The sequence below is a fragment of the Acanthochromis polyacanthus genome, chromosome 2, assembly GCF_021347895.1.
Source record: "Acanthochromis polyacanthus isolate Apoly-LR-REF ecotype Palm Island chromosome 2, KAUST_Apoly_ChrSc, whole genome shotgun sequence".
Taxonomy (NCBI): Eukaryota; Metazoa; Chordata; class Actinopteri; family Pomacentridae; genus Acanthochromis; species Acanthochromis polyacanthus.
Genome location: NC_067114.1, coordinates 22600982 through 22615825, shown reverse-complemented (window position 1 = coordinate 22615825; position 14844 = coordinate 22600982). Strand labels below are relative to the sequence as shown.

General features: G+C 43.4%; 1 protein-coding gene across 1 annotated transcript in view; it reads left to right on the top strand.

Moving 5' to 3' along the window:
- The window catches only part of nkd1 (NKD inhibitor of WNT signaling pathway 1), a 32759-nt gene extending 18643 nt beyond the window's left edge, over window positions 1-14116 (top strand). Inside the window, exons 4-10 of the mRNA XM_022196795.2 lie at window positions 752-809; window positions 5175-5278; window positions 5406-5501; window positions 7365-7512; window positions 8413-8494; window positions 8918-9045; window positions 9809-14116. Coding sequence (XP_022052487.2) covers window positions 752-809; window positions 5175-5278; window positions 5406-5501; window positions 7365-7512; window positions 8413-8494; window positions 8918-9045; window positions 9809-10341 — 1149 coding nt within the window. The 3' untranslated portion in view covers window positions 10342-14116. The remainder of the gene's footprint in view (window positions 1-751; window positions 810-5174; window positions 5279-5405; window positions 5502-7364; window positions 7513-8412; window positions 8495-8917; window positions 9046-9808) is intronic.
- Window positions 14117-14844: the final 728 nt, after the last annotated feature.

Below are 14844 nucleotides of genomic sequence, written 5' to 3'. Positions count from 1 at the left end.
CATATATACTATAAACATGCATGCATTTTTTACACGGACAGCCGAGAAGACATTTATCAGGGTTCACCAGTGATAAGTCTGTTGGCGTCATTTCAATACAACATTTTGTGCAAAATTTGTGGGTCTTTGAATGTAAGCGTGTTTGTTAGCATTTTTAAACACAGATTTGTGCATGTGCATGTATTTGTCAACTTGTGAGCAAAGGTTTTTTTAGCCAGATGAATGTAATGCCAATTAGACACCTGAGCCAGGCTTTTTCCATAGCGATGCCTGGGGATCACATGTCCCTCCAGTCTCTGTGGTATGCACTAACAGACAGAGCTGCCAGGAGAGGGGTCCTGAGTGAAAACGGCTTTGGATAAAAACAAGCCAACGATAGTCCGCCACTGAAATAGCCCTAGTGCCACCGCTCTTTCTCAGAATCCACTGCAGGGCCGACAGCAGTGATTTAGATACTTCTTTCATAGTCTCAAATCTGACTGCCAGTCTTGTGCTGAGTTTGTTTCAGTCCTGCAATTACCATCCTCTTAAACTTTCCGCTACTGTTTAAGCTCAGCACACAGTTGTCAAACTTTGTTCATATATAGATATATAAACGCTGTAATTTCGATTCGGGCATGTCACTCTATGCTGGAAAGCTGTGGTGTGGATTTGCACCGTTAAAGATGTTTGTTTTTATGTGACAAAAATATGATGACTTCTCCTTTATGTGACAGTGATTTACGTCTTCTCTCTCTTTTTCCCTTTTCAGAACTCCATTGATGAAGCATGTGCCGAGGGGATTGGTGACGAACACTATCGTTTAGAAGGTAGGTCGTGTACTCTTCATTGTCATATCCTACTCCAGCTCATTTCTCAGATTTTGTTCCCTTTTGTCTGGTGGAATTGGCTGGTCTAGTGTTTGATTTGAATCAAAATCTGCCAAAACACGAGTTGGAATTGCCCTTCAAGTACTTTTGTGGCTCTCTGAATCAGTGGTTCATCCTTTCCCCTGTGCTCCACACCCATTGTCTAAGCCCCAGCAATGTGCTGATGAGGTCCCCTTTACGTTCCCTCCAGCCTCTCCACCTCCTTCATCTCTTGCCCGCCCCTCCCCAGTGGTGCTTTGCAAAGTGCCTCCATTCCTCCATGTTTTTTCCCTGATGTGATGTGATCCTGGATTAAGAGCTCTGGGAGGAGAAAGTCTCTCCCTCCCATTTAAAGACAGGATTGAACGTGAGGTGCAGGCAAAAATACGGAGTTGAGCAAGACCAGCCCAGAATTCGGAAGCAGAAAATTCACTTTTATTTCAGTTCAACCTCGCTGGACGACAACAGAGAGACAAAAGATAATGTGACTGATTAACAGAGTTTAAAATGATTTTTAGTCCTTGGGCTGGACCTGAGTCTGGGCCAGACTTGTCCTCCCTTCAAGACAGATGTTGCTAATTAGAGTAAGCTGCTCCGTTCATTCACTATGATTAACAGGCAAAGAGCTAAATAACTTGCTGTAATAGAAGACTCCAGTTTATGTGTGAATATTTCCATAATAGTGACATCAAAAAATATTACTTTTCATGTTCATATTTCATCGAGGAAAGGGAGGTGTTTTGCTTGAGAATATCAGTGTCAGAATTTTTAAAAGGTAAATTTAAGTCTCAGTTCGATTAAGTTGATTGTAGCATGGATTGCTGAAATTGTTTAACGTGTTTAATATTTTTGCATCCTCCAATGAATATAATTTGATATTTAAGCTGTTCTTTGTTTCAGTTTGGAATAAACTGTCTTCATGTTCACATAGCAAGACATGTTTTTTACCTCCTCAGCCACATTAAATCCCAAACAAAGACAGCTGTGGAGGATTTATGACGTCAGCAGCATGGACTACATTTAGTTCAAGGATCAAATCTGTTGTCCATAGATCTCACAAACCAGAGTAAAGTAAAAATCAGAGAGAAAACAGAAAGAGCAGACACAATATGACAACCAATGCACATGAAAGACTTCTTTCGTCTGAGGATAAGTAAGCACGTCCAAAGAAAGTTTTGAGGGGATTAAAAAAGAACTTTTGCAAAATTTGCAAAGGAGGGAAGAAGGGTTCAATGATGAAAGTATCTTAAGGATGCTTTCCATCAGTACAGCTGGCATGCAAGAAGAGTAGCCTACACAGGCTTTTTATTAGACTCTTTAAACCTTTTGTTCACTAGGGATGAGGGTCCCGTTTAATAGCACCTTCTTTCAGACTACAAGTGTATTGCTTATTCATATGTGGGCTGCCCGGCAGGTAATGTTGGTCATAAGTAACTAAACTAAACTGCTGGATTAGCGCATGCTTTTTAATTGTGAACAAACTATCTTTCTCAAAATGACCATCTCATCCTAGTCAACCCAGAATCGCCCCAGGACTCAGCACTCTGTTGCCTGCCTATACGAGGGGGGACAGGCCCAGTTATGTGTAATACAGTATCCTAGCTAAGCCGGGTGTGATTGCTCGCGGTGTGTGGCAGCTTTCCCAACCTGCCTGTATTTTTGTGTGTGTGTGTATATAAAGTGTATGCATGCACGTGCTTAGCAGAGCTGCTGGAACAGGCTTGGCATGGAGAGTGCCAGCCTCGGCTGCCCTCGTCTTGCCCCTCAGATCTGATGTGCAGCCAATCCCCTGGCGGCAGCTTCACTCATAAAGAGCCGGCTTATGTCTGTGATGGGGAGGGGGTCAGAGGGGGGAGGAGGGTGATAGCAGATTACTGTTACTCCTCCCGGCATTTCATTAGCTCCAAGATAAGCATCTCACCACCATATTGAGCCTGCTACGGAACAGATTTGCCCTCGCACACAATGTTCCCTTTGAGCACCTCAGATGATCAAACAGCAGGACCCCAAATGCTGCTCCTCTCCAAAAAGTTGGTAAAAGCTCCCTGGGATGATGCCTTTCATTTCTGGCATTTTCCCCTACCCAGGGATGAGACAGGTCTGCTTTGATCTGCTTTGGATCAGGAGGAAAGAAATTGGGCTGTTGTGTCTGCTCCGTTGGCGAGCAAACAAACAGTGTTTCAGATTTGACTTGGCTTAATTAATTAGTGATTCTGTTTTACAGCCGGTCTGATCCTCTTCCAAAAGGTTTGAGAATGGAACTTCAAAGTGTGGCGGGAGGAGAGAGAAACGGAGATGGGGTGGGGGGTGGAGAGAAGGGTGTGGTCTGTGCTGCTTTATGAGCGAACTGTGATTGGTCGAGGAGGGGGACTAAATGACCAGAGGTGAAGCCACACAGTGTCTGTTTCTAACTAAAGGCCACAACAAGCTGCCGCCAAAAATACACACAGACATCTATGAGGATGAAGCAAGGATGTGTCTGGGTAACTGTAACTCATAGAGACTTGTAAAGGAGCCGACACGTACGCCTCCCAAATCTCAGTTACATGTTGTGTGTCTCTGTGGTCTCATGTGTCAAACAAATGCTGGATTTCAAAGCAGAGAAGGATATCCGGTAGCATTACATCTGGGCAAACATCCAACAGTGAAACTAAAACATTGAACAAGACAGCGACAGTCGCACTATTTTTGCGCTACCAGGGTGGGCACCCTTGTAGTGTAGTCCAAAAAATCCACCACCTTTGACTGTGATCTCAGACATCTTGAATCAACAGCTGCTTTAGACATTAAAATACAGGTGACACACAAATTTCTTACTTGCATTACTGTGATTGTATTAGTGAAGTTTGGTTATTTTGTCTAGCCTTTGTGACCCTTTTGCATCGCTCAATAGAGTAACTATGCTTATGTCGTGGAGTCTGATACATTCACATCAGCACACAGAGGTCTTTCCTCGGCTCGCTGATTTGGGGTTGGAGAATTATTAAGGTCTGACAGCTTATATCACCAAGATGTTCTCCCTTTAAATCCTGCTTACAAAAATCTGTGTTTCGTACGGCGTAGTACAGTGAAACCATCACTGACTTCTGTGATAAGGGAAACCTACACAGGTGGGTCTGGCTGTCAGTTTAACTGGTAAAGTGCATGTGACAGTTAAGTATTCCCTGCGGACTGCCTGGCTGTACTGTAAATCTGGATAGTAATATACGGTGAATGTCATTCCAATAAAATGATGAGCTCTGCGGCAGTGAGCCAGGGACTCAAGGGCCTCCTATAGACCTTTTGATGTTCACACGCTGTTTTAGTTCCACCATTTATATTTGAATGCCAATTGCCATATTCTATCATGTTTTAGGCATGTTATGCCATTCGGTTTCATGTTTGACATTCCCTTTCAGTGTAAGCCCATTGGGATATATATACTCCAACTAAGAACTGAAACACCATTACCATGTGTGTGGGTGATGGAAGAGCTTTTGCCACTGGAGATTTAGGGCTGTCAGTTTCCACATCTCTTCTTTTTGTGTTGGGTTGACATTATGGATTCCAGCTGCAGCCTTGATATTACTGTTCTGATTCTACAGGATTTCTGGTTTCCGAAATGATGAAACAATGAACTTGTTACCTAACATGAAACATTGCAAAACCAAGATGCAGATTCGAAAGTGTAATTAGAGAACCATTTCTCAATTCTGGTACCGCATGTGTATTTCAGTACTGGTGGAAGCTCCTCAAAATGTCTACAAAGAAGAAAAGAATCAGTTTCTTGGTTTTTTAACTCTCTTGTGACTTGACCTCACACTGTCATGGATCGGTTTTCTCTGATTGCTAACATGAAATGTTCCAAAGAACATTTTTGAACTGTGAGAACCAAACTGTGCTTTGATTTTTGCCTTTGAGAGTGATCACAAATACAGTAGATGCAGCCTACAAATTCAGTGCAAGCGAGCAGCCTAACAAAATCTAGATAACGACCTCTGATTTGTGAGTTGGAGATACTGTGTATGTATTACTCATGCTAAGCCCATCAAAGCTGCCTGTGTAATATACCACTGCTATTAAACAGGATAGCATAAATATAAGAATACAATTTCAGAATACAAGCAGTGAGACCAAAACTGTGAGGACTTTGGCAGTGTAACTTTATTTGCAACCAGGAGCACTTGAATGTGTGACACATCTTAATTGCGGCTGCCAAACAAGGAAGTAGGAGCTTACAAGGAACACTTTAAGGCGACGACATATCCTCAGGTTATGACTGCACCCAACGTCTCATCCTCAGGCTCTCTCTTTTATCTTTGTGCTCGTGTGTGTGTGTCATTGCAGTGGCTTTACCCCCGGAGAAGACAGACAGCTGCTGTGTAGAGGAGAAGATGCAGGAGAGGGGCAGCCAATCTCCCGCAGGGCCACAGAAACAGCTCCAGTTTGAAGTGAGTGTCAACACAGAACGGGACGTTTATTACTTCCCCCTCTGGATGAAACTAGGGCAGTGGCAGGACACACACAAATGCACACTCACATACACACTGTATTCAGTTCAATGCTGTGCCGTTTCAGGAGTTGGAGTGTGCTGTGTCTGTGGAGGAGGATAACAGGCAGGAGTGGACCTTCACCCTCTACGACTTTGACAACAACGGCAAAGTTACCAGAGAGGTAAAGATATTCTGTTCTGAGCAGAAATGTGTGTAATTACTGAATAAATGTATATGATGAACATGCCAAAAAAAGTGTAGCTCACTTACTCATTTTGGCATTTTTCTTTACATTTTCATTGCATGAACACAAATGATGCAATATGAAAGAAACTTGGATTTTAAGTGATTACCACAGAAAATGACTGGCCAGGAGATTTACTCATCCAAAACTGCATCCCACCTTAGCCTGGAGTAGAATCAGTAACTTCCCTGTTCACTTCTTCTGGTGTCACCACACCCAAAAGGAAAGTGAGGAAAGAAGAAGCCTCCACATCCAGTCTTACTCCTAAGAACCAAATCTGTGTGTTTCCGCTCCTGTGAGGCACCTTGTGGCTTGCGTCTGCCTGGTACAGATCTGAGAGAACATCCAGAAAGGCCCGTGTTTTTTGAGAACAACTTGAAACAGCGCAAAGAGACTGGAGCTGTCCTCTGTGTGGTTGGCTGTGCAGTTTTTTTGGCATTGCCTGTGGCTCCATGGCTCATGAGACGGCAGGCAGCGGCTTGGAGGGGGAAAGAAAAGCTTTCTTCTCCAGCTCTTTTTTTTAATCCCTTCACACAAATAAAAAAGAGAAGGAAACCAAAAATGACACAGGAAGCTTTTATTTTACTTTATTTTTATTTTATTTTTGTGACTGTTCGTCTATGTTTGAAACTAGTATGTGGAGCCGGTCCCTTAAGAATTCATAATAGTCCTTTTTATGAGTCATACTGAGCAAAAATCATGCTGTTGCATTCTTTATGCAGCACAAACTTAATTCTGAGCAGTTCTGTCAAAGCAGCTCTTATGGTAAAGCTGTTTTACTTCCTAAATTAAAACACTGAAGACATTTGAGATGCATTGTACGTCATGAGTCAGTTCATTTCACATCCATACCAGATGAACTTTTTATGGACAATTAAAATTTGGATTGCTGTGAAAAGATCCGACACAGTTGCTAACACCCAAGAGGGAGTCATTAGCTCATTACGCTGCATAAAAACACTCATCAGTGCAAAATATAGCTTCTTAACAGCCACAAGAGACTGTGCTTTTTTATGGAAATTTTGGGAGTTCAAATGTGGTCACTTACCTCATTTCTAAAGTGAAAATTTTTAATTTGGAGCTGTTGGTACAATTGTTTTATATTTCTCTGTGTTTATTGCTGTTTGTTGGTAATCAATTGTTATATCAGGTCGAGGTCTTATAATAACCTTAAGCTGAATGACACAATGTACTGTACAATACACACTTTGAGTTTGAGGTCATGTACACATGCTCATGTCCCATTTATTTGAAAGTGTGTGCAGATGTTGGTCCCTATGCAGATGTAATTTCAGCCATTTAAAAGACTTTTGGGAATTAGATGGGGAAAGTGTGGCGCTCCTAGCTGTATCATGACACATATCAAGCCTGACAGCTAAGTCAGCCTCCTCTGCTACTGCCAAGACGTTTGTTTTTATGAATTTATAACTTGTCTTTACACCCTGCCTGATCGCTACACTTGGAAAGCTGAAACAACTGATGTCAGAGTTTTTCTCTGTTCGCTGTTGTCTAAGTCACTTCTCGAAAATTCCTAGCTAGCATGAGATTTATCATGCATGGTTTTAATGCATAAAGCCACAGATTCTTGGATTCGTAGCGCAGTCGTAGTCTCAATAGTCTCCCATGCTACTTTTCTCTTGATTTTTTTCCTGTCAGATATGTGCACTGAAAATCTCTCTGCATCAGTTTCAATAAGAATCCGCAAGATTTAAAATATATATATATATATATATATATATATATATGCAATCAGTTCTTACAGATCAGATGTAACACATCCTCTCCTACTCTTTCTTGCAGGACATCACCAGCCTGCTCCACACCATCTATGAGGTTGTAGACGCTTCTGTCAACCATTCTCCTGGCAGCAGCAAGACATTGCGGGTCAAACTCTCTGTGGCTCCTGACTCCAGCCAGCGGTGGAGGAGCTGTACACAGGGTGCGGCAGGTAAAGCTTGCGTTAACACGGTGGGTGGGAGTGAAGGAGAAGAAAGGGCATTTTGAGGTCCCCCTTGTGTTGCCTGCTGTCAGCTCACCCAGAGATGTGTTTGTTGTCATGCAGAAAGGCGGCTCCTTCAGGCCTGTCAGAGCTTTGTTCCTCGCAGTCTCGGCGTCGCTCCATCTCTCCCACTCAATGGGGTTCATTTTTAATGATGGGGGGAGTGACAGAGCCAAGAGAGGGCCCCCTCCCTCAGTGCCTTCAAATACTCTGAAAGAAACCTTAAGAGATGTGCCGAGTCCTTTTGATAACCAGAGCCATTTTTCTTTTCTCCAAAGTTCCCTTTTTTCCCCTCTACTCTCTTCGTCCCCCCTTCTCAGAGCTGCCGGGAAAATATAGCTGCGTTCAACTTAACTTTTCTCACTGACGACTTGGTAAACAAGTAGTCAGGAAAAAATATCTCAAAAAGTATATATTCCTGTGTGCTTGCGTCCTATTGTTTCGGCTATAAATATCTGTCAAGAGATTCAGACAGAGCAAGCTTTGAAAATATTGCCGGTTGCCTTCATGCTAATTTCAAACTGCATCAGATCTCACGTCCTTAATAAACTATTTCTGAAGTCTGCATGTTTTTTATTTCATTCCACGACTTATAAGAGGCTGAGAGTTGAAAATAGAATAAATGAAGCATTGTTGTTTTTCCTTTTCTATAGATCTTCAAAGTAAAACGCCAAAACAAAGGTTGCTTTCTTCTGAGGCTTGTGTGACTGTTGTCGTGTGTCTTTGTGTGTGTGTGTGTGTGTGTGTGTGTGTGTGTGTGTGTGTGTGTGTGTGTGTGTGTGTGTGTGTGTGTGGTTGCTCTGTGTTGCTCTCTTTGATAATAGCCTCCTGTCTTTCACACATACACAGACATGCCCCACCCCAGAGAGAAAAATGACAAGTGCATCGAAGACCCCAAGAGTGCAGACAAGAAGTCTCGAGCACTCCTAAGGTAAGCCCACCTCCCCTGCACATTTCAGTCTCTATTGCTTCCATCCACTTCTTGAAACAGAAAAGCTAACTTTCCCATAAAATGTGTCGGTGGCAGTGGTTGTTAAAGGATGAATTCACACTTGGGTTGTGCAATAGTCTTTTACCCTTTAATTAATTTTGCTCAAATTTACCTCCACTGCACTAACGAGGAGCAAACAGGGGAGAGAGTCAGCAGAGATTCAGCTCTCTCACTGTGCTCTTGAAGTACTCCCAAGTTGTGCTTCAAGCCTGTGATTTTCCAATCACAATCTCACTCCTCTAACAATTACTCTGCCACTGCCTGATCATAAGGAACACTTGTTTTACTTTCTCCAAACACTACCATAGTGAACCTCACTGGCCCAAACTGCTACCTAATGAGAAGTGCCGCTTGTGTCCGCAGGCGCCACCACAGTGACCACCACACCCAGCCTGGCTGCCAGCGCCACTGTGTGGATGAGAACCTGGAACGCAGGAACCACTACTTGGACCTGGCAGGCATTGAAAACTACACATCCCGCTTCGGAGCCGGTGAGTGGACCGAGGCCAGAGAGGGGGAGAGGGGAGGGAGAAATACAGACCGTGGCCCTTTGAAGCTGTATCCAGGGGCCCTCATTACTGCGGCACCTGCTTGGAGCCATTAGGTGGAACTACCAGCCCACTGCGCTCCTCGCCAGTACAAACATCTGGGCTCAGGCAAGCACAATACATCAAGTGTTCAAGGCTAAAGCCCATCAACAGAACGGGCTACTGTGAAGTGAAATATTAGGTCTAATGAGCAGCCGCCTTGATCTGATGGTCAGTGATGACATGCTATTATTTTAATGTTGGTTTTGTCAGGGAAGTGCTAACAGAGATCTGCTCTGTCAGGGTTATCTGCTCAGAGAAAGATCCTGAAATGAGGCTGCCAGAATCGGATCATGTAGCTTTTGAGTAGAACTTTATTAGAGAGCTGTTCACACAGTAATTTGCACATCATGGTCTATTTTTCTCTGCTCTTTAAATGATTTTCTTGGCATTTTGCCTTTATTTAGATAGCACCGTAAAGATAGACAGGAAATCTGAGGAAAGTGAGCAGTGGAGTTCCTTACAGCAAGCCTGAGGCTCAGCTGCTAAGAGCATTTTAATCCATGTGGTGTGTGGTGTATCCACTCTGTCATCAGGTTGCCCCAGTTTTTTCTTGGTTTGGATTTTGAGTACCTATGTAATAGATCTTGACAGTGGACACCAGCTCTGTGACAGCCTTGTTTGTTTGCAGTTGTTTAAAGTAAACAAATGTCTCCCTCTCTCACAGCTCCCACTGCAGAGCCAACAAAAGCAGAGCCTCAGACCCGGTCGTCCAACCAGACTCGTTCTCGCTCCCATGAACCAGAAAATGGACACTCCCATTCCCACCATCGCCGCCTGCAGACTGTTGTGGACACTGTTGCTCCAGACAGCCTCCACCCCGCCCGGCCGAGAGGCCAAGACTCAGGGAAGCATGCCCTCCGTTCTCCTAAGACCCACAGCCGCACACCTCCTGCACAGATCAGTGGCAGGGTGATGAGGAGCCGAGGGGTCCCCCCTCCTCCTGTCCTAGTTAGCCAGACCCCTCCTCATCAGTCCGCAGCCCCCTACCGCAAACACAAGCAGCGGTCCAAGGAGAGCCAGGCCTATCGGGCTTTAGGCTCTCTGGCAGCTCCAGGACCAGTGGTGGAGAAAGAGCAAGTGAGAGACCTGCCCAGCGTGCTGCTCTATGAGGGGGGGCTGGCCCAAGTGGTGCAACGGCATGAGCATCACCATCACCATGAACATCATCACCACTACCACCACTTTTACCAGTCCTGAATTTCCACCCTGCCTGGGACAGCTCAACACTCCTGCAGCCCCGCAAACCCCAGTCAGGCCAGCAGACACTGACTGCAGGGAGCCAGCTCCTTAAAAACTGTGCAGTTAGCCCTGCAGTGGCATTGTAGTGGATACAGGACATGGGAAAGAGAGGAGGATAATGGGAAGGGTGTCCCAGTGCTGAGATGTTATTAAACAGTGTTATAAAGAGGTTGGTCAGACATACAAAAGCTTGGGTATGCAGCAGGACAGTGATTCAGAGCCACAGTACAGCGGTACAGGACTGAGGATCACATTGGGGCTCGAGAGGAGGCACAGAGGGACCGTTTTAATAAATAAATCAGATGTTCCTTTCCCCCCAGCACAGTGATCCTCCACCTGATGAACTATATGTCTCCAAACCAGCACCACAACCCTTCCAGACCACTAAGCCAAAAGGTTTATATGGAGAAGGAAGGACAAGAGGGAGAAAGACTGTGATGTAAAGATAAACATATATGAAGGAACTTGGTGATAGGAGAGCAGGGCGTAGTGTGTATGTGTGTGTCAAACATTGTGTGAATGTGTGAGTATAGCAAAAGTGTGAGTGAGTATGTGTGTCTGAGTGTCACGACACTGGTGTCTGTAGAAAACCACTCGAAGTGCGCTCATGGGTGCGTGAGTATTTAAAGCAGGCTGTCAAGCGGGTTTTTGAAGATGAAAACGAAGATTCTGATTTAAGCACGCAATACCCCCTGAGCAAAAGTGGGAAGGAAAATGTTGAAATGTTGTAAAGTAACAAAAGAAGAAGAGAGATCCCAAATCCGCTGCTACCTCTAATTTTATCCTAATTGTTGTAATGGTGATTTTGAATAAGCATTCAGAGGTTATTTTCAAATTACTTCAAAACTTTTTTGAAAGATGAGAAATCGTGTCACAATCTGCAGTACTGAAATGTCGAAAAGCTCCTTACATTTATGAACTAACATTTGCTGTACATAAGGTATATATTGTTATCAATTTTATAAGCTTTATTGATAATGTGATATCTTTGTATTCACTCTCTGAAGAAGCTGTTATGTTTGTTTTCCTTCACAACTGCATTTTTATTAAGACCACTAGGAGCCTCATTTTTACCACAATATGTACGACTCTATCAGTAACCCCGTATCGCACTCCTTCATCCTCTGTTTATCACTGAACTGTGACCTAGTAATTATGGCTGAATAACTAAAATCTCAACTCTCAACAGTGCTGTTCAGTAGCTCATCTTCACTTTACAAGCAAACATTAATGGAACATTGGTTCACCAGTTAATTATTTTGTTTTCGGATTCCCGTATAAAGCTCTTGTTATGCTCCTGAATCCCGGCAGTGTTTGTACCAAGAGCTGTGTTTTTCCCCCTTTTAAATGTCCAAAATTTTAGCAGTTGAATCACATGGTGTCAGTCCCATGATACCATTAAAAACAAAGCTGTGATGGTGTGATCTTGACATCAGAGCAGTAGAGTTCACCAGTTCTGGCTCAAGTCTTTTGGCATATCAGTAGAAATGTTTTCGTATTTGGCCAATTAGAGGTTGGTGCATTCATTCATCAGTGTGGAGTTTGACCTTTCAGGTGGCTTTTGTTCATGCAGGGAAATGTTATGCTGGCCATGCATGTAATTATTGAGCTTCGAACATTTTTCAGCTTTCAACAGTTACTTGTATTCACACCTAGTCGTTGTCCTGTGCCATGGTTTTCTTTATGGTTTTTAGTTTTTGAACTTTCAGAATAGTGTTCCCTTCTAACTAGTAGCAGCTTTGTCGTCCTGCCCTGGGGTCACACGTCTGCTCCCTCTGTTTCCATGGCATCTTCCTGTCCCCCAGCTGTCAGCAGGTCTTTCACTGTGCCGCCATGTGGCCTGAGCGCTCAGCCAACAAGGCTCTGTTTGTGGTGTGGCGGGGTGAGGGCTTTCAGCTGTCTCATTCCTCTGGTGCTGGATAACACTGGGCCCGGCCCACAGTCTCCACTGCACCCATAACTCATCGATCACTTCTGCTGTCCTGCCAGCACCAGGGACTGTGTGTCCATCCTGTCCCATGATGTTCTGTAGGTGTTGCCTACAGATGCCGATGGCTTCAGTACACTTACCTTTACCTATTGACCCCCGAGCCAATGAGAGCAGTGAGCTCAGAGCTGCCGTGTGACAGCATTAATAACCTTTGTTCTTGGTAAATTCCTTGATAAGCAACCTGCCCTTGTGTAACTAAACAGTGTTCTATGAGGGTTTAAATGTCCTGCTCAAGGGCAGTACATGCAGAGGAAGTGAGCTGTCAACACATGGTTTGTGAGACCCAGACCCCACGGCCAACAATTGCTCAAACTACATCCACTTTGTTTGATTGTGTTGGTCTCCCATGAGGGTGTGTGTGTGTGTTTATGATGAGCAGGAATGCAGTGTATGTCAGTCTTGTCCTCCTCTCACAGTTGCAGGCCATCCTTAACCAGAGGCACCAGTCAGATGGTGATCTTGTAGGACCCGCTGGTGAAAACGGCCTCATTCCCAGACGAGGGTCACAGCTGCGCTCCATACCTCAGCTTCCTCACCTAACACTGTACCTTCTTTGTCAGCGCTTTCACCTCACCCAAAACAGCGTCAATACTAGTCTCCGAATGTAAGCAGTGTGAAAATGGCCGTCTTGTTGTACTAACGGACAGCAAGCAGGCGACTGTTCGTCCTGCAGGGTGGTCTGATTTGACACGGCTTCAGAAGGAATTTGGGTGAGTCAGACCCACAGCCAGGTTGCAATTTTTAAACTTCTTTTTACCCAGAGAGAGTTTTTCTAAACACACGCTGAACTCCCTATTTTATTTAATTCTTTGAGCGCCCTACTTCACATTCATAGACTTACCTGAACTCACACCAGAAATCTCGAAGGTTCTTGAGCGAGGACAGCATTTGTTACGGGTTGGGAAAGCTGTTATTTTTCTGTTTTGTGGCATAGACTTTCTTAGAAGGAGAAAACCTCATTTACAAACCCTGTGTTCTCAAAACCTCATTCTTTAACCGAGCACTGTCGCTGTCCCTCTTCTGTCATTTATCCTACCATGGCAGTACATCTATATGAGCAAGTCAGGTCATCTTCAGGTGTTGTTCAACTCCACAACTACCCCACTAAATCCACCAGAATGAATTTTTTTAATATTATTTTGTTTGGCAGGCTATTGTTTGAGCGTGGGTGCAACATTTTTATTTTAAATTATGAACGCCTCTGTCCAGAACTAACATTTTAAAATCATGTCACTGTTTTAAATGAACCATCCTCTGTCCTGTTCTTGAAGACTCTCAGTAGTCGGAGTCACTTCTCCATGTTAACACAGTATCTAATGCACCACTAATCTGCTCTGTAAGATCATGTATCAACATTTTTGTTTAAATCTGATGTATATAGTGGACTGCAGAAAGGTTAAACCAGTGTCATGTAGAAAGAATATAAGGCTTATTTATAATGAAATAACTGTCAAGCTATCTCACTTGCCTACTATCAGCTAGTATCCGCCACGCCAATCCCACTTAGCAGGGAGGAGTAATAATCTGTCTTCTCTTCACACACACAGACACACTTTCACTTGGTGTTTGTTGTAAACTTCTTTAGCCCTAGTTGCCCCCTTCCCCTTCCCTCCTAATGTTTTTTTCATGCCTTTGTTTAGTTTATATTAGATTGTATTTGATTAATTGCTTTATTTATTTGATAGCAGATCTGTGCCAAGGGAAAGTACCCTTTTATTAAAGTATGAACCTGTTCCTTGTAAACTGGCTGGCTTCTGGATTCACTTCAATACAAGACGTTGTTAATATCAGTGTACACATTACACACAGTACAGATGATGGTATTTGCAGGACGCCGAGAAGAAACGTGAGTCAAATTACCATACACGTTTTGCACAATGTCTCATTAAAATGTGCATTTTAGATATTCATGTTAAATTATTATATTAATGCATTCACTCACTAAAATCACATTACATTTCATCTTGTGTGCATATTGAAAAGCTCCACCATGGCTAGTCTCTCACTCTACATGCCTGTTTTTTGAGCTTCATTGTCATCAATATAGTAGAAATGAATCTCACGCTGCAAATACATGTCAACCAAATCATCCTTCTTACTGTCATTTTCATATTCATAGTTGAAATTAAACACCATGTTTTAATACCTATATGCTTAACATACTTTTAAAAGCACCACTCTGGCTCACACTGATGAAACCCCTAAAAACTCATCTCTGTGTATCAAAGTTACATAATTAGATGGTTTTTTTAACATGAAAATAATTCCTTCCTGCTTGTTTTTTCTTCTGATAAATTATTCCCACAGAATTCTGCTCAGACATTGTAAAACTGCTCTGAGCTGTGCAATGACAAGTTGAAATATTTGGAGTAATTCAGCCACATGTTTGAACCGGAAACAGATTTGACACTGAAAGTCAGATCCTGCAATCTGACAGGACTGAATGTTTAGGTTTGTTTCACATAAAGCTC